The sequence below is a fragment of the Apteryx mantelli genome, chromosome 12 (genome assembly GCF_036417845.1).
Source record: "Apteryx mantelli isolate bAptMan1 chromosome 12, bAptMan1.hap1, whole genome shotgun sequence".
NCBI classification, from domain to species: domain Eukaryota; kingdom Metazoa; phylum Chordata; class Aves; order Apterygiformes; family Apterygidae; genus Apteryx; species Apteryx mantelli.
In genome coordinates this window covers 21,482,297-21,503,738 of record NC_089989.1, presented here as the reverse complement: position 1 = coordinate 21,503,738, position 21,442 = coordinate 21,482,297, and the positions used below count along the sequence as shown (strand labels likewise).

Genomic DNA, 21,442 nt, shown 5'->3' with positions numbered 1-21,442 from the left:
AAATTTCATATTGTATTCTTAGCTGTGTGATTCGTGACCTTCTGTATTCTTCAGAATCTAATGAATTTTTTTATACGTTCAGAAATCTTTTACACACAAGTGAAATAGTGGTCGAGTTTGTGTATCTTATTACTGTTTGCCCATGAGCACAAATACAGTTTAGTATGTCTGTCTGTGAATTTTAGTATCCCAAATTTGCCTATCAAGAGAAAACAAGTATCAGAAGGTCACATTTAGAACTTCTTTCATGTCAACCTATTCAGGCATCCTGGGTTTCAACGTTCAGCACAAGGTTAAATGCCTTGTCGAGTGTTTCCCAATTAGGATGTAAACAAGGGGCAGAGGAAAAGATAAAATATTCTTTAGGGAAAAGTTTAAGATAGAGAAGGGCAAAGGGATGGACAGAATGAAAAGATTTTAATTGTCTCTTGTAAGTAGGCAGTGAAAGTTGGTCTGTTCTTGACTCTAGAGCCAACAGCTACCAAATGCGAAAGCCACCAAAACTTCTTAGATTCAGTAGCTAAAGATCATCACTGTTAGCTTATCACTAGCCAAACCTCAAATCAGATGTTGACTTGAGGGTTAGCTAGTGATGAACTTAGAAAAGCTCTATCCCTTATTCGCCAGCATCTGAGTCTTTGAGACCTTAGAGTTTCCAGTTCACATACTGCTTGTGGGCTAGCAGAAATGACAAACCTGAATCTACACCAGAGGAAAAGCTGGCTCTTAATATGCTCATCAGTGTAGTGTATCAAAGCTGAACCATTGCCATCGACAATGTAACATGGACACAGTGTGTTGACATCAATAACATTTTGCAAACATACTGCATATTATGAAATATTTTGTCATAGCAGAATTTTATTTTATTTTTTTTGTTCGTCATCTGTTTTTTAGGACATACCTTGAGGTATGTATCAGTGTCTTCTCCCCTTAAGGCTTATTTCACTGAAAACCTAGAAATGATGTGGCAGAACCTTGCATCCCATCCTGCCTTCAGCCCTGCACAGTGGCAGTTTAGCCTGTTCTTAGTGTTTTTTATGACAGTGCAAGTAAATAAATGAATGTTTCCAAAATCTGGTTGGTTTAGAGGTTGGGGAGTGTTTTATTTGTTTTTGTTCGACCTGTGCAGGCCTATTGACTCATTTATAACAGTGTGTATACCGCTATACTCTTACAATTTGTAGAAACATCCTTAGAACATTGATTGTTAGGATTTTTAGACAGTGAATTGAATAGATTTGCTTTGCTAATGGTAGCAGAGATTTCGAGGCAATAGAAGTGTAAAAGTGACAGATAACATGTACACAAACACAGGTGGTTTTGGGTCCCAGGTTTCATAAGGAGGATGCTTAGAATAAAAAGCCTGAAAGTATATGCTGATAAAATCTCTTTTTCTCATCAGAAAGGCATTCTCCTAATAGTGGTTAAATTTAAAACAAGCAAACAAACAAACAAAAAGCCCCACAGCCTTCAGTCCTGTGTATTTTCACTGTTTTTCAGTTAGCTACAGTGTAAGTGAAGGGCAGGTTATTTTGCTAGCCTGTGTATGGGATTCTGTTTACAGTTCTCTGACACCATCCAGTGGCAGGAGGTTAATGTTAGACTAGTGCAATTATTTATTTATGTCAGCATCTACTGCAATAAGCAGATACCTTTTGTAGATTTTCAAATGTTTCTGGTATTTTTTGAACATTTAATTTTTAAAATCTTACCTCTGCTTTCAGGGGGATCTCATTACGGTTTCTGTGCTCTCCATCTATCTAAAATACTATTGCTATCGGATAAAAAGCCAATTCCATGATTTTTTTTTTTTTTTAAGTGATTTACAGCAAAAGAAATGCCTGCTGAAAATACATTTAGTTATATGGCCTGCCTACGAAGATAGTATTTAATAAACATAATATGTAACCTTAGGCTTTTAACAGCTATAAAATTATTTTTCAGCTTTCATATTTCCATTCTTCTGCATAAACTCCCCCATCCTTTTTAGTGGACTGTGGTTTGTATCAATTTTGTAATGCATGTTAGACAAGTAGTGCGTAGAGCAATCAATGCAGTGCAAAACAGATCTAATGTATTGTTCCCATTCTGACCTGTTAGTAAATTAACATGGGCCACTTAGGGAAGAGCAAAAGTTAGTTTTAAATATGTGGCTATCACAAAAGGCATAATATTTTTCTTTGTGGAAGTATTGCCAGGAAAGCTTCTCCCTGTCTCCATTCTTTCTCCACATAAGATTCTACAAGATATAGAAAGCGTTATCTATTTTAAACGTTTATCACACTTGTATCTAAATAATAGATAAAACCTTCAAGACTTAATGGGAATTGCTATAAAAATGTAAGGAACTTAACAGAGAAGAGAAGCTTTTGTGGTGTCTTCTGCTTCCGTATACAGTTCTATACTGGCAATTGCCAGCTTCCACACTGCATTTTATGGGATGGCTGAAATGCATCATATACAAATATTCTTCTTTGAAATTCTGTAGGAAGAGGGCTGCACAGTTCTCGATGTTACTACGCAACCACATCCCCTTCTGTCAGGGATTTCAGATGTCTGTGACCTTCCTGCACAAGCTGCCAGTGTCCCACAGCGTGTGTCCTCTACGCATACCGATGGCGAGCGTGACCTCTCCTGCCAGCGCTCCCCAGCGCCCCGGCAGTCCCCCGGCTCCTCTTCGGGCAGCCGCCGCCGCGCTCCTGGCGGTGCTGGGGCCTGCTGCCGCAGGGACGTCGCGGGTCCCCCTCAGGGCAGGGGGTGGCAATCCTGACTCGAGCACAAGGCTGAAACGGGCTGCTCAGTCTGTCTGCTTCTGCTGTACGCTTTCAGACATTTTATAAAGTCTGACAAAAAAAAAGACAAGCTCACCCTTAAAAATGAGCATTCTGGAAAGCTGCACAATGCAGAGTGTGTTCATTGCATGGTTAATAATTAAGGGTATAATTAGTGTATAGCTCCAAATGTAATTAAAATTCATTTTGCTAGGTCTAGGAATTACAAAGTAATTAAGCATTTTGACATGGCAAATGAACAAGGAACTTGGTGTGGTCGAGGGAATAAAAATGCTCCTAAAGAGCATCAGCTCAGGGTCTTGTACTTGTGACTAATGATGTGATCCCAAAGCGTGGATTCCAGTTATTCAGTAAGATATGACTCAAAGTACTTCCATGATGCAGAAGTTATCACTGATCAAAAGAGACACTTGGCTTTGCTGGAGAAAGGATTGAAAAATCCAGATTCTCTATGCAGCTTTGTATTCCCAAAGGAATGAGCTGGAGTTCATGGGAAGTCTCACTCACTGCAGTTGTTGTAGAGGGGTCGGAACCTTCATCCACTTTTATTCACGTGATGGGGTCACAGAAAGGAATCGGGACCTGGAACTGATATTTAAAAGATATCAGGAAAAAAGGGTGTTTTGAAAACATACCAAGTCCTGCGAGTATGTTAGTCCAAAGTAATTTGGAATTAAAAATTCAAAATATTCTGTAAAGAAGAAAAATATTTCTCCTTTTCTCTCTCTCCTTCCTCTTCCCACCTCCAAGACAGCCTGATGATAGCTTATCTTTGTATCCCCCAGCAGTGTCTTGGCACATTCATAAGTAGCGTGAAGTAGCCTTCGAAAAGACTAGTGTCCTTACGTTCTTTAGATTTAGTATTGGTTAAAGGGTTGAAGCAGCACAGATTGTTAAATATTGGGATGACATTAATAACGTTCTAATGACAAAGCAGGAGGAAGGAAAATCAAAACTATGTTTGCCTTTTGTAGGGTTCATTTGTTCTGTAATAAGAATAGTCTATTAAGAATGCAAAAAGAGAGTCTAAAAAGCTGGAAAGAGTTGTATAATAAAGAATTCATAGTCAGCGATAAGAGGTTATGTTTTACTGACAAAACGAGCACAGTAAAGCCTGGATCTCAGGTTGATCCTGGCAGCTTTTGCAGCACTCTTGGAAAATTTAGGACAAAAACTGGAAAGGAAAGGGGTTTGAGATGAGCAGAGACCTAGTGTAATTTGACTGTGGGAAGGAAAAAAGGTGAAGCAGGAGGGTGAGGTTAAGAACTGAGAGGAAAACGGGAGGGACAAGAAGAAGGGCAGAGAGGGAACTAAGTGAGCTGGGAAAAAGAGAGTTGGGATGGAAGAGCAGGATGAGATCAGAGCCTCATTGTAAAGAAACTGGGCCACGTTCTGAACAGAGTGGAAAGGGGGCTTGAAGGCCTGCGAAGCGAGATAAGGGTAGACGGGGAGCCATTGGGCACGATAGATGGTGGGTAAGTTTTGTAGAGCTATTTGGCAAGAAAGAACTAATCGATAGCATGTTTAGCCTGTGTAGCTCCTTGGACTGTCACCAGGAGTGTTCTGCAAACCAAGTAACATTCCATTTTTTAATTAATTAGATACGAAAAATCCACTTTTGTTGTTAATTGAACATTTGGGGTTATAACAGGGCAGGACAGGATATGAGTGACAGTCAGTGGTCTCTTCTAATCAACATCTTCCTATTTAACTATGCGCTTGTCTTTTATATGGGTGTTAACAGTGTGAAATATACTTTCCTGAAATACCTTTTTTTAATTTAAGGCTTTTTCCTTTACTATGCATGTTCTCTGTTGACTAAGCTTGAGCTCTGTAGGTATGAAATGGAGCACTTGCGCTGTGTAACTCTACAGTCTCCTTAGATGTGGGATAGTGTAGTGCAGGAGCAGGGGGGAGAAGAGTGTCATGTTGGATGCGTCACAGCTGTGTATGTTCCCCTTTTTTAGCAGAAGGGCAAAAGCATATTCAAGAACAGCTGAAAATCAGTTATGTTTTCAGGATTGCCCAGATTTTTGTCTCCAGTATAGCCAGTTTTGCACCTTTCAGTTAACATGGGTGAATTTTAGTCGTCGTTGTTTCATCAACTGCTGATCAGTTATAACTGATTGTTGCTAATAATAATAATAGCTGTATTTATTTATTTTTTTTACAATGCTTTACATCTTCTGAATGTCTTAAAGGCCTGATACCCGATTCATTATCCACTGCTCTTCTAGATGTCTTCATTGACTATGGTGGATGTTGGATTGATCCTCTTGCGGCTACAAGTACTATTATCAGATTTCATTGTCTTTCAAAACTGTCGTTAAAACTCGAGAGCTCCTTCTCAGCTCAGTCTAAACTACTCATTGAATCTGTTGTTAAGCTGAAATGATGTCTAGTTTGAAAGATTAAGCACTTTTATAGAGATTTAATAGAAGATGCTCATCTATTAGTTGATATTCATTACTAATTAGAGTTAATGCTCTTCTTTTTAGGAACAAACGTTCATGAAGCCCAGCGTATTCTGAATGAAAGTGGACTTCCTATCACATCTGCAAGTGACCTTGAGGATGCAGCAAAGAAGGCAGTGGCTAGTGTTGCCAAAAAATAACTCCTTGAGGCTATCCTCGTGGAAAGTATATGTGTTTCACAAGGAGTCATTCCTGGTGTTATTTCAAAGAGGATTAATGGAGTTTTTCTAAGCAGTCATCAGTGTGGATGGACTTATTTTGTAACACATGGTGAACGCAGGCCATGTTTTCAGAAATTTTGCAACTACTGTCTTTAAACTTAGTATACCTTAGTTTTGTATTTAAAATTTCATTAAGTAATGTTTCACTTCACAGAGCTCTTATTCTGCTTTCTTTCCAAAATTGTCACTGATAAACTCATGATAAGATACAATAATGAGTAATTAACTTCTGTCAACAGGACTGTTCTTTAATCAAACACATGTAGTTCATGTATTTTTTCTAAACAATACTGTCTTTTTTATATTGTAAAGAGTCAGCAAACTATTAGGTTAATGTATTTTTTATGAACTTTTACAATAATGTACAAATTTGTGTGCTTACAATATCTATTTTTATTCAAATGAATGATGTTTATTTTCTTTTTTAGAGATCACACCTTTTGCCTTAAGATGGTTTTTTTTTTTTAAGATGCAAACATATACCTCACAGTAGGAAGAGAGGTTGAATAGTTGATGGTGAAAGGACCTTTCGTTCTTATACTGTACCCGTAAGCAGGTGAAATGTGATTCAGTTTATTTTTTAGTTTTGGAAGTGAGGTACAGTGTTTCTAGGTATAACACTGTCATACAGAAAATAATAGGAGAATGTGTCTGCCAGTAAAAAAAAAAAAAAAAAAAAAGGCTGCTAACTTTTCAAAATAAACTCTTTCATATGTATGTCACTGCTGTGAGGATTCAAAAGAAGATGAGAAGATGAAGCAGTTTTCTATCAGTAGCACAGGTTATTCTTTAAAGAATTTAACTTCCAAAAAGGAATTCTGATTTTTGGGGAATAAAATGCAAATTAACATTTCAATTTTTTAAGTATTTGACTTTTCAGGCATCAGTAGAAGTATATACATGGAAAAAAATGAGTTTCAGTACTTCGGTATTGTCTGAGATTTATTTTGATTATATATTCCTTTGTAACAGTCAAAATTCAGGCTGTTAGTTAGTTACACAAATCATTTATTCCGGGAACAGAAGACAATACCAAGTGGTTTGTGTAACTGAGGAACTCGATACAAATCTCAGGCCAGGAATTACATGCTGAAATTCATCAATAAATTTCAACAGTGAAGAAATGAGATTAATATTATGATATGAAGACCATAAATTGGCAGAGAGGTAGAATTTGTCTAATAAATTCTTAATTGTGATTTTTGTGCAGCCCTCATCAATACTGTGTCCTATATAGAAAAATGTAAATAAATTTTTGTTGACATTTCCATTAAAACTGTTACATTCAAAATAAATTATTTGCACTAATCTCTGCCTCTTCACACAAATTATATAGATAGTTTACTATCATCAATTACTCTGGTTTTTTTTCTTCATTCCTTTCTCTACCTATTGCTCAAGGCAAAAATGTATGATCATTAGAATAGCAATAAATATGCCACTAGGTATGTACTTACTGACTGACTGAAAGAGAAGGATATTGTTAGCAGTTCTAGTGAAGGTGCGTATAAGTGCACTAATTTAAAAGAAGAAATGTTTACCACACCACAATAAAAAAAAACACACTATTTTATGTATTTTAATACTGGAAAATAAAAGCATTCTGTGGAAGAACTGTAGATGCAATATAGTTACACACTGAGTATATAACTTCTGGTCTCAAAACCATTATGTGTGAACATAATTATTATTCTGCCAAGATTAATACTATCTACACTAACTGTTTAGTCAAATAAATGTAAAAAATGAACCCAATTAATGACTTTGTCCTTTCTATAAAATAGAAGATTGTTTAATTTGTCCATTGTATTCTGTGTTCTTCCATTCAGCATTTTGTCATGGATGGGTGAAATGAAATGCATATGAATTTCTTTTCAACTGGGTAATATCGGTATACCCTTTTACACATGCTTCTTGTCTAAAAATATCTGTTTATCTCTTCTCTGTGTCTCTGTACATCTCCAATACTCATACATAGAGCAGTGACAGTACGTTCAAGTTTCATTCCCGATAGGCCATATGCAGAATAGAACATTATCATTTTTAATTTGCGGATGGTGTATGGAAAACTTCATGAGCTTCGGATGTGTATTTTAAGCCAGCACATTTGACTTGTGCCAAGGCAGTGTTCCCTTACTGTAGCCAGAGGTGCTCGTTTTATGTTTTGCTTGTTTTGTGTGATGTTGTGGTCTGGTTTGTTTTTATTTGCAGGGGTCGTTTCTGTGTGTATGGAAACGTATAAGATTAGTCTTATTCTCCGTTGGAAAGAGTTTTAGTTACGTTTCCTGTACTTTTAGCTGTTATAAATTCCACGTAAACACAAGACCTAGAAGGGATGCTTTTGTCTTTGCTCAACCACGCAGAGTCGCAACCTGGCAAGACTGAGGTTTGCCGTCCTCAGCAGCTGTCTACCTGATTGCTGCCTTCTCCCCGCAGCGGGCTGAACGCAAGGCTCTGTTCCAGCCAACCTATTACAGCTTAAACCCAAAGGAGAAGTGGGTGAGAACTGCCCCTCCTGCAGAAAGCAAACAGCAGTGTAAGCAGCAAGTAAGTTCCACTTAATCCCCTTTGTGAACGTTTAAGTGGTATTTCGTTAGTCTTTAGATCTTGAGATTTCAGCCAATATTAATAAAGCTCTGTTTGACTGGGCACTTAGAAATGAAAACGAGGAAACTCTTAACGCTGACATTGTATTATATCTTAACAAGATACCTTTAAATTCTCCCAGTGAAAGTATAACAGCTGGGATTTCTGGAGTAATGGCCTTAACGTTCATTTACTATCCTATTTGTCAGGCCTTTTCTTCCCTACATCAGTAAAAGCAGCTGGTATCAGGCAAAATTGCTGTGACTGAAACAGCATGTCAGTGCAAATCAGTCACTAGATGAGATCCCAGGCAGGGCCTTCTCTTCGCAGCAGAATCTGTTTCCCAAGACGAGAGCAGTGCTCCGTGGCTTACCTTGCCCTCCAAGGGTGCCCTGCCTGGTCGCCTTGGGGATGTTCAGACCTGGGCACCTCTGGTTGCTGCATGTCAGCTTGGCCCACATCAGCCCCTCGTGCTGGACTCGCAGGAAGGGGGGAAGTCTGTGCGCACAAGGTTGGGTGCGGGCTGCAAGCCTCAAAGCCTCCTGGGCTTAGTGCTTTGTTACGTGACATGCAAAATGCCGGTACTACATGCTGCTGTCGGCCTCGGAACTGACTGTGAGATTTCATGCCTTATTTTTCTGTTTTATTGACTTCCAGAAAATTCATGTTTCTCTTGAAGTCAAGGCCAGCTTTAGCAAGGGGCAGATGGGAGTAAGCAGATCATTGCGCATTTTGATTTATCAACCCAGTCTTTCCCCTTCCTTTACTAAAATTCCCATTTCCCTTTCCCCCACCTTTCCATCCACATAGCTGACTCCCTGTGCTTCCTTGCTGCTTGCCATGTCTCTTAAGATGGCAGGACACCACACCACCACCACAGGTAGGTATGAATTGGCTGGCTGGTCGGAAGCGGATGCATGGTGTGAGCATCCAGCCCACCCTGGGAAACTGGGTGTGCTCTGATCAGCCAGTCTCCCAGAGCCAGCCAAATGCTGTGCTACCGGCAGGCTTCAGCAAACTGGTACAGCTGGTATACACCAGCCCAAAAGCCTTCCTGGAGTCCCCTCCATGTCACTTCCCTACCTGTCCGTTGCCATCCAAGGTAAGACATAGCCTTCCTGCGTTTTCCACTGAGTTCCAGAAACCAGGAACAAATGCAGGAACAGAAATGGGCTGGAGCCGCTTGGCCTGCCTGTTCAGGTGTGTTAGATTCTGAAATGGGGCTGTATCTCAGAACAGATGTTCAGAAGAGATCAAAAAGAAAGCTGAAAAGCATAGGAAAGCTTGGAGGACATGAGGTCATGTAGGTTAAAGCAGGAAAGACAGAGGGGATAGATGGTGACATACATGTAAAAGGTTGTTTCAAAGAGAAGAAATATTCTTCTTCAAGAAGAAATAGTTGTCTTTACATCCAGTGTGGACAGGTCAAGCAGTGAGGAGCTTTGGTTGTGGTAAGGGACATTTAGGTCAAACATGTAGCCATGAGGTGAGCTGAGGAATGGGCTGTGAAATCATGAATGGGTGTTTTTTTAGAGTCAGATGAGCATCTGTCAAATATGGTTTAAGAGGAGTTGATTTTTGCCTTAGGCAGAGGAATGGATGAGGTGACCTTCCAGCCTGATTTGATAGGATTTTATGCTTGTTGGCAGAGTTTTGTTTTTCTGTTTTCTTAACTTGTAGGGTGTAGGGAAGAGAAAGGACAGATCAGGTGGATTCTTGAAAGAAACTGCTTTTAATTTAGTTACCAAGAATGATCTGTAACTGCTAGGGAAGTAAAAAGCAGATTATGCAAACTCAAGACTTTCCCAAACAATGGGAGCAATGTTATTGCGATGCATAAAAGGCTAAGCAGAGAATTAGAGGTATCTATCAGATTTAATATGTTTAATTTAAAAGGGAACAGGTTGCACCAACAATTCTTTTTCTACTTAATGAGGCCCATTCATAAGTAGAATAACAGGATTTGCCTGTCACCCAGAGGAGATCATGGTATGTGTAGTGCAAAACTTGTGTTAATCGCAGTGATTTAAAACTTTTTCCAGCCCAGCTGGCAAAGTCAGTTTGATGTCAGGATCCTTTCATCTGGAGACAGATGCATCCTTGCTAGAATCCTGCATGAGTCTGTGTCTTTGCTCAGCCTCGCAAACTACCAGATAAAGATTAAAAATAAAAGTATACTTGGATTATTGCATGTTATTCCTCAGAGATAACCGCTATGATATAAGAAAAATTGACTTAGCCAAGACCTGGTAGCCCCATCTGGAGATGGAAGAAGGATCTTTAGTACATGTGTGTTTGCCTTTTCACCTTTCCGTATTCTGCCCATGTTTGTGGGTGCTGAGTAGGTATAGTAATAGTAAAGCATTGCATGGTATACAATGTTCTCCATCTCTTGAGGCTGTTACTTTTCTATAGGACTTAGAGCATTGAATAGGGAACAGGTTTTCTATGCATCTCAGATCAAAATACCAGCCTGAAGAGAGAACTCACCTCTCCTGTGGTGTGTGCATAGGTGCAGACTGCTTTTGGTGGGCTGCCCCTTCCACATGCTGTTTGTATAAGTACTAGGTGGGCTTGATGGGCAGACAGAGGGCAAAAAAAATGGGGGGAACCAACAGGACTGGATGGGGAAGGAGGTGGTTCACTTCCTCGCTGGATCTCAGAGAAGGCTCTGCTCCTCATGTCTCTTCTGCAGCTCGCCCTACTTGCAAGGAAGTAACTTGTTGGAGCTGTGATGGTTTCTCACCTCAGCCCTCCACGTGTCCCTGGAGTGCTCCCACAATATCGAAAGGATGGAAGGAAAAGCAATGCCACAAAGACAATATTCCCTTCTCTCATCTCCCTGGGACAGGAGATGCTTCATCCTGGACCTCCTTGTATCTTCAGAGATGGAGAAATAGGCTGGCACTCAACTCCCAATTAAATCCAGGTTAACTTGTTATGAAATCTAACAGGGACAGCCAAGCCTGGAGAGAGGGAAGCAACTGACAGAAGTAGGTTACTCTGTGAATTAAGTGCTGTTGGGATGTGCAGCATGGTGGGATTTAGAAACAGTCCTTTGCATTTACCAGAACAACTCTCCTGAATGCACACATGCATACAAGCAGGCCATCGTCAAAGAGGTGACAGTGACAAAGTATCGGTAAGTGAATCTGGGAAAGGAGGGCTCGGAAAGATCAAGTATAAGAGTTTTTGCATTTCTCCAGATACTGAGATGGGAAAATGAGAAATCTGATCTTTCTATTATAATCGACATAAGGAATTACAGGGCAGCAAAAGGCCACACAGCTAAACAAAGCTGCTCCCTTTAAGTTTATTTCAAATGTCTCACTGCTTCGGCATTGTGTCCTTCAAGACTTTCTCTCTGTAATTGCATGTGGCAACCTCTTTACAGCCAGATGTCGATTGCCGCTCATGACCCACTCCAAAACAGAAATAGAAAATAACAAGCAAAGAAAGGGCATTGCAGGAAGTATTTGAGTGACGTTCCTCCCCTGTTTCACAGATGGGTCAGCAGAGGGGTTTAAAAAATGCCATTTTGTTTGTGGACACTGCTCTGTTTGGCCTCATGACCAATCAGTAGCCGTACTCAGCAGCTCAGTCCCTGAGGGTAACAACCCTCCTTCCTTTGCCCCCATTAAAGGACTTCACCCAGCCAGGCAGCACAGATCAAGGAATAAACAGTTTCTGGTGCCCTACCTTACCTGGTTGCATACTTAGCAAAACTGAACCATTCCCCCAGCTACATGGAACCAGAGGCTTCGTTCAGAGGATATTAGCGGTAATGTGGTGTCAGTCTCCTACAGCTGTAATATTCTGGACTGTGGGGGAGCCAAGCCTCTGAAAACTGAGAACCTGCAGGTTTGGTAGGATTTATGCTGCATTTCGATCAGAGAGCAGCAGCACTACTGTTGAGCATCAGAGGGCTCATCTTCCCCCTCCCCTCTGCCACCAAGCAAGGGGTGAGATGGGGGCTGCAAACACAGATGAACACGGGTCCTGCCCTTTTCTACCTCTCTGTCAGGTGCAGACAAGCTCAACCTTTGGGATGAGGATGTAGATCCTCATTCTTTCTTTACCAGTAGGAGATTTCAGGTCTAAAATTCTCTGCTCCTGTCTAGGTCCCTAAGATGTCCTTGACTCTCCTCTGAAAAGGGTGGAGGACCTGAGCTGCCAGGTGCTGGGAGGTGCTGGCAGCTCGGTGCAGGGAGCTCCCGGAGGGAGACATTTGGGCGAGCTGGGTAGTGAACTCGCCCACCCTTTCTCCTCATGCTGAGGGTGAAGCACTTTCCTCTCTGCCCTCTTTTTGTTTTCCATTTTTGGAGGAAAAGCGAAGAAGGGGGTTTTTTTAGAAATTCTGAGTGCAGCTTTCCCAGGAATGTTCTTGGATGATGTCAATAGAAATTGCTAGACCTGGTCCAAAGGAACCAGTATTAATGGAAAGTGAGACAGATTTCCCAGTATTCTTAACTTGGCTGTTTACTGAATTTTAGCTTTGTTGTTTAGCGCTGCTCAGCCTAAATCCCAAGTACTTGGGGGGTACTGGAAAGTCCTTAGTCCCAGTCGCTTTTTCTAGTACTCTCCCAAGTGCTTTTCCCATACTGTACAGCAGGAGGAATACCACTTCAGATGTGAAGATGTAATCCCCTTTGAGTTGTGCTCTAAACAAGCAGATGCAAAACACAGGGAAAATGAGGCAATAAATTATTTTGCATATAATTTTCCAAAACTACTGTCTTGTAGCCCTGGTGAGATGTTTGACATAACATACCTCCACAGCTTGTCCTCTGAACATCTGGTAATCAATCCGTAAATCTGCTTCAGAGAATACTCAGAGTAGAAAGGGAATTTTCTCAGACATACAGGATGTCACCTGTGAGAGAATGAATCCTTTTTTTCACTATTATTACCTTGAAGTGTGCAGGATACTCTGCTTTCACACCAATGTCCGGAATGCCAAGCGCTTCCTCATCAAGATGAAGTTTTGAGGACAACGGCAGATTAGTGTCAGTGTCAACTCTGCATGCATACAGTTCAGCCTTAGAGCTTCAATCCTATTGATTTCTTTAACATTATCCATCTATTGATTTTTCCACTATCCTCTGGATTATACCCATTTGGAAATCGCTGCTCACAACCCTAAAGAATTCTTGCTGTCATGCTCCATCTGCTGAAGCCAGCCTGTTCTTGCATGACAGCTGCATTGGCTTTTCTAGTTGGGAAATTCCCATATCCATCCTCATGAGGCTGCCCTTTGAAAATGGCTTGCTTTCAAGAGACACTGAGGAGGCTGCCAGAGTTGTGTCTCCTTCTAATGACTGATTTCCAGGTTTCATCATTAAGCTGGAGCTTTTTCAGATCACAGCTCGAGTTCTGCCCCAGTCGTTTCCAGATCCTGCAAAGATCTGAAAATGCCGAAGCAAAGCCCTTGTTTACAGCCTGTACAGCAAGACTTTTATGTGAAGTCCCTTTCATTGTGCTTTCTGTTGCTGGTGTAACAGAACCAGCCACACACAATGTTCGGGCCTCTTCTAAGGTGGGTATTAAGAGCAGGTAGTTCAGAACATGTTTGTGTCACTCCCAGCCTTCAGGACCAGCTGCGTGATGTGTCTACAGCAGTCCCAGGCCCCCCATCTCTAACTCAATACAAAGTGCGTGTGGTTCACAAAGAAACATTAATTCAGCAACTCAAGAGCAGGTGCTGCTTCAACAGTTTGCAACCTTTCCTCTCCTGAGCATGGCACCACCATGTTTGCTCTAAGACTAAGGAGAGGTGACCAAAACCTAGCACATCTGAAAATGCCTTCCATTTCAGTGAAGTTGTTCTGTCTCTAAACTGGAAGTGTGCTCCCTGGGTCTTCCTCCCTGATTTTTACAGGGTGGGTGATGAAGATTGTTGAAAGGTGCCTTTTGAACATGTCCTCCAGTTGTGTGTCTCAAAACCAGTCACTGGAATATCACTGCTGTAGAAACCCAATGTTAAAATTAATGTGCATTATTGAATGGATATAACAGGCCTTTCAGCTGTATAGGCCAGCTGGCAGAGTTTACTCTGAATTCATTGTTAATACATTAAAGCTATTTTGGGTAAATAACAGCTAAGTCCTGATGTGTTTGCAGCATTCCATCATGGATAGCGGTGGAGTTGTTAGTGGAACTGCTTGAATGATTTTGAGACCCCCCACAGCCAAGTGAAAAACAATATAGTGTATTTGCTCCTGTTGCTGATTGAAAATGTTTGTCTGAAAGCTTTTTTCAGAAGTTTTGTTTCTTGGTAAAATCAAATTTATGAAATGCAAAAATCTGGCCAACGTTTGGATTTGTTGATGACTGCATTGTCAGAACTGGAGGATTTTTGTAGCCAAAAGATCCCAGAAGGATTCCTGCTTTTTCTTGTGGCATACATACATGCAATATTGTGATGAAATTTTCCATTGGTAGGATTTTTCCACCACACCACACTTACCCCTTTCAGTTTTCTGTCAGTTCTTTACTTTTCCCCAGAACGGACAAAAGAAACCATATTGGTAAAAACAAAATACCTTTCTGATAAAAAAATCTATTTAGTAATTATGCACAGCAAATACATCCATAAGAATGTAATACTTCATTCAGTCTGGGCACACACACACCTATAGCTGGACAGTGCTACCTAATTTTAAATGAGGTTCTACAAGGCAAAATGTCTTGTCCTAACTGCAATGAAAAGCAAACCAGATTCCCATATTCTCACCCACTTAAGCCTTCAGGACAGAACTGAGCTATGCGTGGCAGTGCTGGGTAAAGGATGCCCTCACAGCTGGAGCAACCCTGGCTTTTCTGTTCAGCTGGCCATGGGGGGACTCTTTGTGGTGGGAGCAGCTGCTGTGGGCTCCTCAGTTCTCATCCCTTCACTGCCTCTCCAGATTGGCTGGATGCCAGCAATTAGAAACTAATTGAGAAGCTTTAAAAATGCATCTCTTCCCCATTCCTTCTGCTCTGTTTAATCCTCTAACAATCCCCTGCAGAATTCTGCACTAAGGATTTTGCACCGCTTTACTGTTTGCTCTAGGTTTGGAGTTAAAGCAGGTGTCCCAGCAAACCGGGGCTGTTTGAAGACCCAAGAGGAGACTCAGTTTTCTTTCTCTCTTCTCTGCTGCCCTCTCCTCCTTGGCACTCCCCATTTTTGTGGAAACCAGGAAATCCAGGTCCCAGAGCTGGCATGATTACTGTAAGTCAGTGTGGTGCCTGCAGTGCTTTTGGTGTCATGGAGGTCAGGACGCTGGAATATGTGAGAGCAGGTAGCACTGGCAGGCGCTTCTGTGCTTTCCCCATACCTCAGTTAAAAAAAAAATCCATCACTATTGATACCCTGAGAATTTCCCAGAAGCAGGAAGGAAGCAGTTTCACCCTCTCTTTGCTGGCTCCTGGCCATTTCTGGATGCGTTACAAAATGTATTATTGGTTACACCGCTTGGCAGTTAGGATTCCCAATCAATGACCAAGGACCCGTTGTACCTGGCACTATCCAAACAAGCAACACAGAAGTCAGCTAGTGCCTCGGAAAACCAGCGATCCTCCTTTGGCTTATAAATTTTCCCATGACTTGTAAGCCATTCCTTCTCCTCGTTAGTCCCTGGTGGCTGAAGTTTATCATCTCCTGCATACAGGAGGTAGTGAAGACAGTTATCATCCCCCTTCCTATAGCTTCTCCCTTGTGATGTGTCCTGCCTCTGCACCTCCTTCCTGCTCAGTCTGTCTCCTGGCCTGCTCCTGCTCTTCGTCATTTAGTCACCAGGTAACCCAGAATAGCAATGGCGGGTCATGAAGGCATGAGAACTTCCTTTTCATCCTTGGACTGTGCTGGCTGCAGCACAGGCCCTGGACCCCATGGAGTCTGGATTAGGCCCCATTTTATCACTGCCACAACTCTTGATGGTTTACTGGAAGTTTTTCCCAAGGAAGGACTTCAAACACAAGCCCTTAAAATACACAGTAAGTAGAAAATAACAAGCTGCTTTGCTACTTTCCCAAGCTGCTCCCTAGGGGGGGGAAGATGTTTGGAGCATATCTTGGATGGACAGAATAAGTATGGCCACAGCCACCCTTCCTTCTCCTACCTAGGGTGGCTGCACAGAACTACCTGGGGTAATGACAGAGCAGCTTTATTTCACTTTGCTATTTTCCCTATTTCTTCCAATTCCCCAGCCCATTTACCATAGGAGGACCTACTTCCATTGGTTTAGTGCTCACCTCTGATAAAGCCCATCAAGAGATTTATGAAAATAACATATTAAGATTATAGTCTGTCAAATGTCAACAGGCAGAACAAAGAGCTCAGCACTGTAGTAATGAAAATCCAGCAATTAAAGCATTTGATGAAAGTATTTTATTGGAGTATATATTACCATTTCCTCCAATTATTCTGCCATTAAACATTAAGAATAATTGAACCAAATGGTGCCCAATAGAAGGAATACATCTGCTCTGATGAATTCCTGCCAAAAGGCATTGGGAGTCTTAGTGCAAGCATTTTGTCAACCAAGATAACAGCATTTTTCTCTCCAGCTGATAAAGCAGGGCTTTTGAACCTTATTTATGACGTATAAATTGCCCAATTTGTTACTAATATCAAACAGCCCATAAGAATCAGGCAGCATAATAGCTAGCAAAATACCGACAGCTTCATCACTTGCTGACTGCATGGAGTACAATATATGCTCAATTAATACAGAGGGCAATTATCACAGAAACTGTGAGCAGGAACTAATTATACAGAAGCCAATCAAAACCAGCCCAAAGCAAGGATGTGTTTCAATAAACTTGAGAATGAAATACTTCCCCCCTTCCCAGCGTTTCTCTAACTTCCATGAGTGCAAAGGGGAATGTGGCACCAACAGGAAGAACAGGGCAGCCAAGAGCTTGGGTGTAATGTTACAGGTGAATTCTAGCACAGGTTCCAGTTTCTGTATGAAATAGAAAATTGCAATGTTTTTCTGTATAAACACATTGCAATTATGGTGTAACCAGGGATTACCAAAACACAGCTTTAGCAAGGCCTTCCCTAAGGTATAAAAGAGATTTGCAGACAGTGACAGATAGGAACACCTTTTAAAGGAAATTTCCAGAGGCATTAACATCTCCATATGTGTTTTGGAAAAATGGTGCACTCAAGGAAGTATCTTTTAAACCCCCAGGAAGGGCAACTTGTAATTTTAGGATAAACAAAGCATTGACTTATTAAATGCTTGATGATCTCTTAAATACTCAAGAGTTGCTAAGATTAGAGGTTGTTCTGCTTTTTTCACTCAAGTTGAAGCCAAAAAAGTCTCAACAGTAAGAATATTAATTTCAGCTTTTTACCTTGGGCTAGCTTCCCTACAACTCTCGTACCTGGGGTAATTTTGGTCAGCCTTGGAAATCAGCCAAATAGAAAAATTTACCCCCAAAAAAGAATCCAGAAAACACAGATCATGCAAAGGGCTGAGGGATTTCCAGTGCTGCAGATACAGAGAACATTTTGAAGGATCCTGGTTATCTCAGTAAATAAATAAACATTCTTGATCATGAAATTGTTCAGATTTCTATTAATGGGAGTCTTAATTAAAAATACTAATATCTTTTTACACACCACCACAGTCACAGACCACAAAAATTAACACAATGCAAAGCAATAAATCCTTAAGCAACTCAAATCCATAATCTGGCAAACACAGATAATCTTCTACTCAGAAGAGTCCTCCTCTTACTTAGAACTGGGAAGCAAAGTGTTTTACTCGCAGCTGATTGGAATTTTTTTTTTCTACAACAACAGTAATCTTAATTTGAAATGTTGTGGTTGAAGATTTGTTTTTGTACTTGAAGGCAACTAGTCATTGGGAATGGATGTTTCTCACTGAAAGTTAAGAAATGATAGTCTGCACTGAAACTAAAATAATGTTTTGCCTTTTGTTGATTGATTCATATGACAAAACTGAATTTTCCCATGGCAGAGATCTTCTGTTCTGTTCCCATCTTCTGTTTTTTTCCTGGATGTTTTCTGGTTTTGATAAGAAGACTTTGGATGCACAGTTCTGCCTGTGATACATTTTGGAAAGCTGTTCCTTGTGTATTTTTGGAAAAGGAGCTGTCTGTCTCTGAGGAATGTCAGAGGGAGGGGGAGCCAAAATTTTCTTTTAATTTTAGGCCAGAGAGATTCTCTGAGATTATGGGCTTGCTGCAAAACCTTTTACTCCACAGCTTGCATTTTTGCATCTGTTTGTGCTCTGCTTGGTGAAAAACAGGGTTGTTTACTAGTGGAAATGATCAATAGCTCGTGCAGGCCTCGGTTCAGCAAAGGCATCCCACTGCAGGAAACCACTTAAGCATGAGCTTTGCTGTAAGCAAAGATGAAAGACAGAGGTGGTGTTCCCTGACAAAGGACGGATGGATGCTGGTGGTTTTGTTTGTTCATTTTGTCTTCTGAGGGCTTTGTTAGACTTTCACCTATTTCTAGCTGTATTGTCACCAAGGGGTTTATTGCTTGCATCCCTGCAGAAGGGAGCACCTCTTCCCCTTGCATGCGGGTCTCAGTGCTCTTACCTAACATCACTGCTTTAAGATTAGACACTGGGAGTATGTTTGCTGCAGAGCTGACGCTCATAACCCACACCTGTAGATCAATACTTGGTGGTCTGACCTGCTGGGGAGTCTCTCTCACTATAAGGGGTCCTCTGATGGGCTGCACTCCAAGTGTTGTGGCCTCCCTCCAAGCACATCCTCAGGGCTCAGCTCCTGGTAGACTGGAAAATCTGGTACAGGTTCTGGGACAAGTGGGATTTGGAAAATAGAATTAATGCTGCTCTGGGGCTGAGAATTAGCAATTGTCAGCACTTGAATGGCTTAGTCTGTATTCTTGCTCCAAAGAGAGAGGACCTCCAGCCTGAGTGAAACCAGAACTCAAGCCTCATTGCCCGACTCCTGCGGCAATAAAGGAGCACAGCACCTTGCAAGATTAAGCTCTGCTTTATTGCTTAGCTGCATTAGCAGTAGATCTGAAGGTGGGGGCATGGGCAGTGTTGCTTAGTAATAAAAGCATTGAAATGCTTTTGTTCCTGACTCCCTGCCATTCTCCTGGGGGTCCGAGAGAAAGAAACTTTTTATTCCTGTGTACCTCAGTTTCCCAATTGCCAAAAGACATTCGTTTCCCTTGTAAAATCTAGGGCTGAAGAGTGATACTACTATTTACTGCTGTATAAAATGCACCATTATTAGCTTATTCAATGTCGCTTGTCCATGATTTTAAAAATATTCTCAGTGGCTGTATCTATTTTCTCCAAAACTTTGGAGTTCTGAAGCCTATTCAGTTTTTCTGACAGCTATTTAAATCCCTCTTTTTTCAATTTCTGGTATATATTTCTAATGTAGAAAAACCAGTTATTTGATGCTCTATATTTTTGCACTTCCAAGGTTTTTCCCAAGCAACCAAAAGCACTCCTCAGAACTCCAGTTTGTATTTCCCTCAGTACATTTTTGACTAATCACATTCATCTTCTCTGGGTCTGATACTGATAATACAGCATACCCGTGCTCTTCATGAGAAGCACTCTTGGAGCAGATTATTAGAGTAGCGAAGAATGTAAGATATACTAATACTTCAAAACATTTAGACCTGTGCTCTACCTCTGCCAACAGAAATTCCAGTGTTGCCACCCTTTGCACGGACTGTGAGGCTTGTAAAGGTGAGAGAACTGGAAACTGTAATTTAACCTTCAGCAAAATGAAAAAGAGCTTTTCACAAACACTTCTTACTTTGCATGCTGCCTGGACACAGCTGTGCACGTTGCATTCAGCATGCAGGAAGTCCCCAGGGCTCGCTCAAGGCTTCTCTGCAGACAAACCCGAAGGAGGACTGAGACCGAGGCTGGGTTGCTTTGCTGTAGGAAGGGGAGAAACGCAGAGAGAAGAGCTGCAGTCAGGGAGGAGAGGGCAATGGGTGCTGGGGGCAGGGGTGGGGGGATGCAATGTTTGTTTTTTTACCCCCAGCGCAGCTCAAATCTGGTTGTTCACAGCTCTCAGTTTGCAGAGCAGGGACTCTGTTTTCCTGACTTGAAAATAATACTTCAGTGGCATGTTTGTCTGCTGCTTGTCCTGCCACCTGGGAATAGCCAGCCAGGGCATTTCCCTCCCCGAACCCCTGTTCATTTATCTACCTGCACGGGTGCTGCCCTTGCAGTCAGCGAGCCTCTGCGTGTTCACTACAAACAGGTGTTAATGCTTTACTGGGTCACAGCTAATGTAAATCCGTAAGTGCTTTCCGTCAAAAAGGGAATATAATCATTTAGTCCAGACGCTCGTTAGCACTCCCACCATTTGTCAAGAACATCTTGCAGTTCTCTCTGTTTCGGGATACGCTTTGTGCATACTTGATATTCACGGTTCCACATATCTGTTATTTGTTCCGCACACAAACCTCTCCCAGGGTTCAGAGCCTCGGTTGTGGGTAGTTCAGTTCTTTGGGTTCTCTTCTCCTAATGGGATATGAAGATATATGCTTGATATATGCAAGTACCAATCAAGTCTTGAATGACTCCCACCATCACTCCTGCTCATTTTGGATTGGGAATATATCAACAGCAGAGCAAAACGGTGTTTCTCAGCAATGTGTCATAATGATTGGTTATAGCGGTGTCAGAATTCTGCAAGAAATACAGTAAGTTCAATTCTGTTGTCAGGAGTGCTGGCTCACAGGGAGGCATTTGTAACTAAAACTGTTGTTCATTTGCAGAATCTGTAAGAAGAATGAGGCTTTGACTGGAAATATGCTGAAAAGCTGCCGTAATAAATTTGACATAATATGCATGACGTGGATGGATAGGTCATTGTTCACTCGGCCTGGCAAATAAAACTGGTGTTGTGGAGCCAGAATTACAGGGAGAGAGAAACATTGTTCTACAAGGCATGCTTCAGATAGGAACCAAATGTGAAACAGCTATATATTTTAGTTGTGCTTAAACTGAATAATAAAGAAGGCTTGCTCAGAAAACTTATTGTGCCTTGAAAAACACATCGATTTTTGTTCTTGTGAACTTCTAAGAAAGTTTCTTACTCATAAATAGAAGCACCTGCATACTTGTTATTTCTTTTTAATGTTATTAAAAGATATTTAAGAAGCATGTGTGAGAAACCTGACAAAGAAAGCAGAGAAACAGATGTGAAGTGTTGTAGCAGGCAGAGTTTTATGACTAGCATGTTAACTTTCACTTGGGAGATCTTGCTCCATTTCTTGGTGCTCCCACAGATACTTTGTACGTCTTTGGCCAAGTTACTCCTTCTCTGGCCTGTGTTTTCAAAAGTGATTTCCAGGTCTGATGCCTGAATTCCCAGCTGGGTGGCTGCTGCAGGAACT

General features: G+C 41.3%; 1 protein-coding gene across 1 annotated transcript in view; it reads left to right on the top strand.

The window, feature by feature from the left end:
* Positions 1-7,245, top strand: part of SUCLG2 (succinate-CoA ligase GDP-forming subunit beta) — a 136,333-nt gene extending 129,088 nt beyond the window's left edge. The window contains exon 11 of the mRNA XM_067303452.1: positions 5,294-7,245. Within this exon, the coding sequence (XP_067159553.1) occupies positions 5,294-5,409 (116 nt within the window). The 3' untranslated portion in view covers positions 5,410-7,245. The remainder of the gene's footprint in view (positions 1-5,293) is intronic.
* Positions 7,246-21,442: the final 14,197 nt, after the last annotated feature.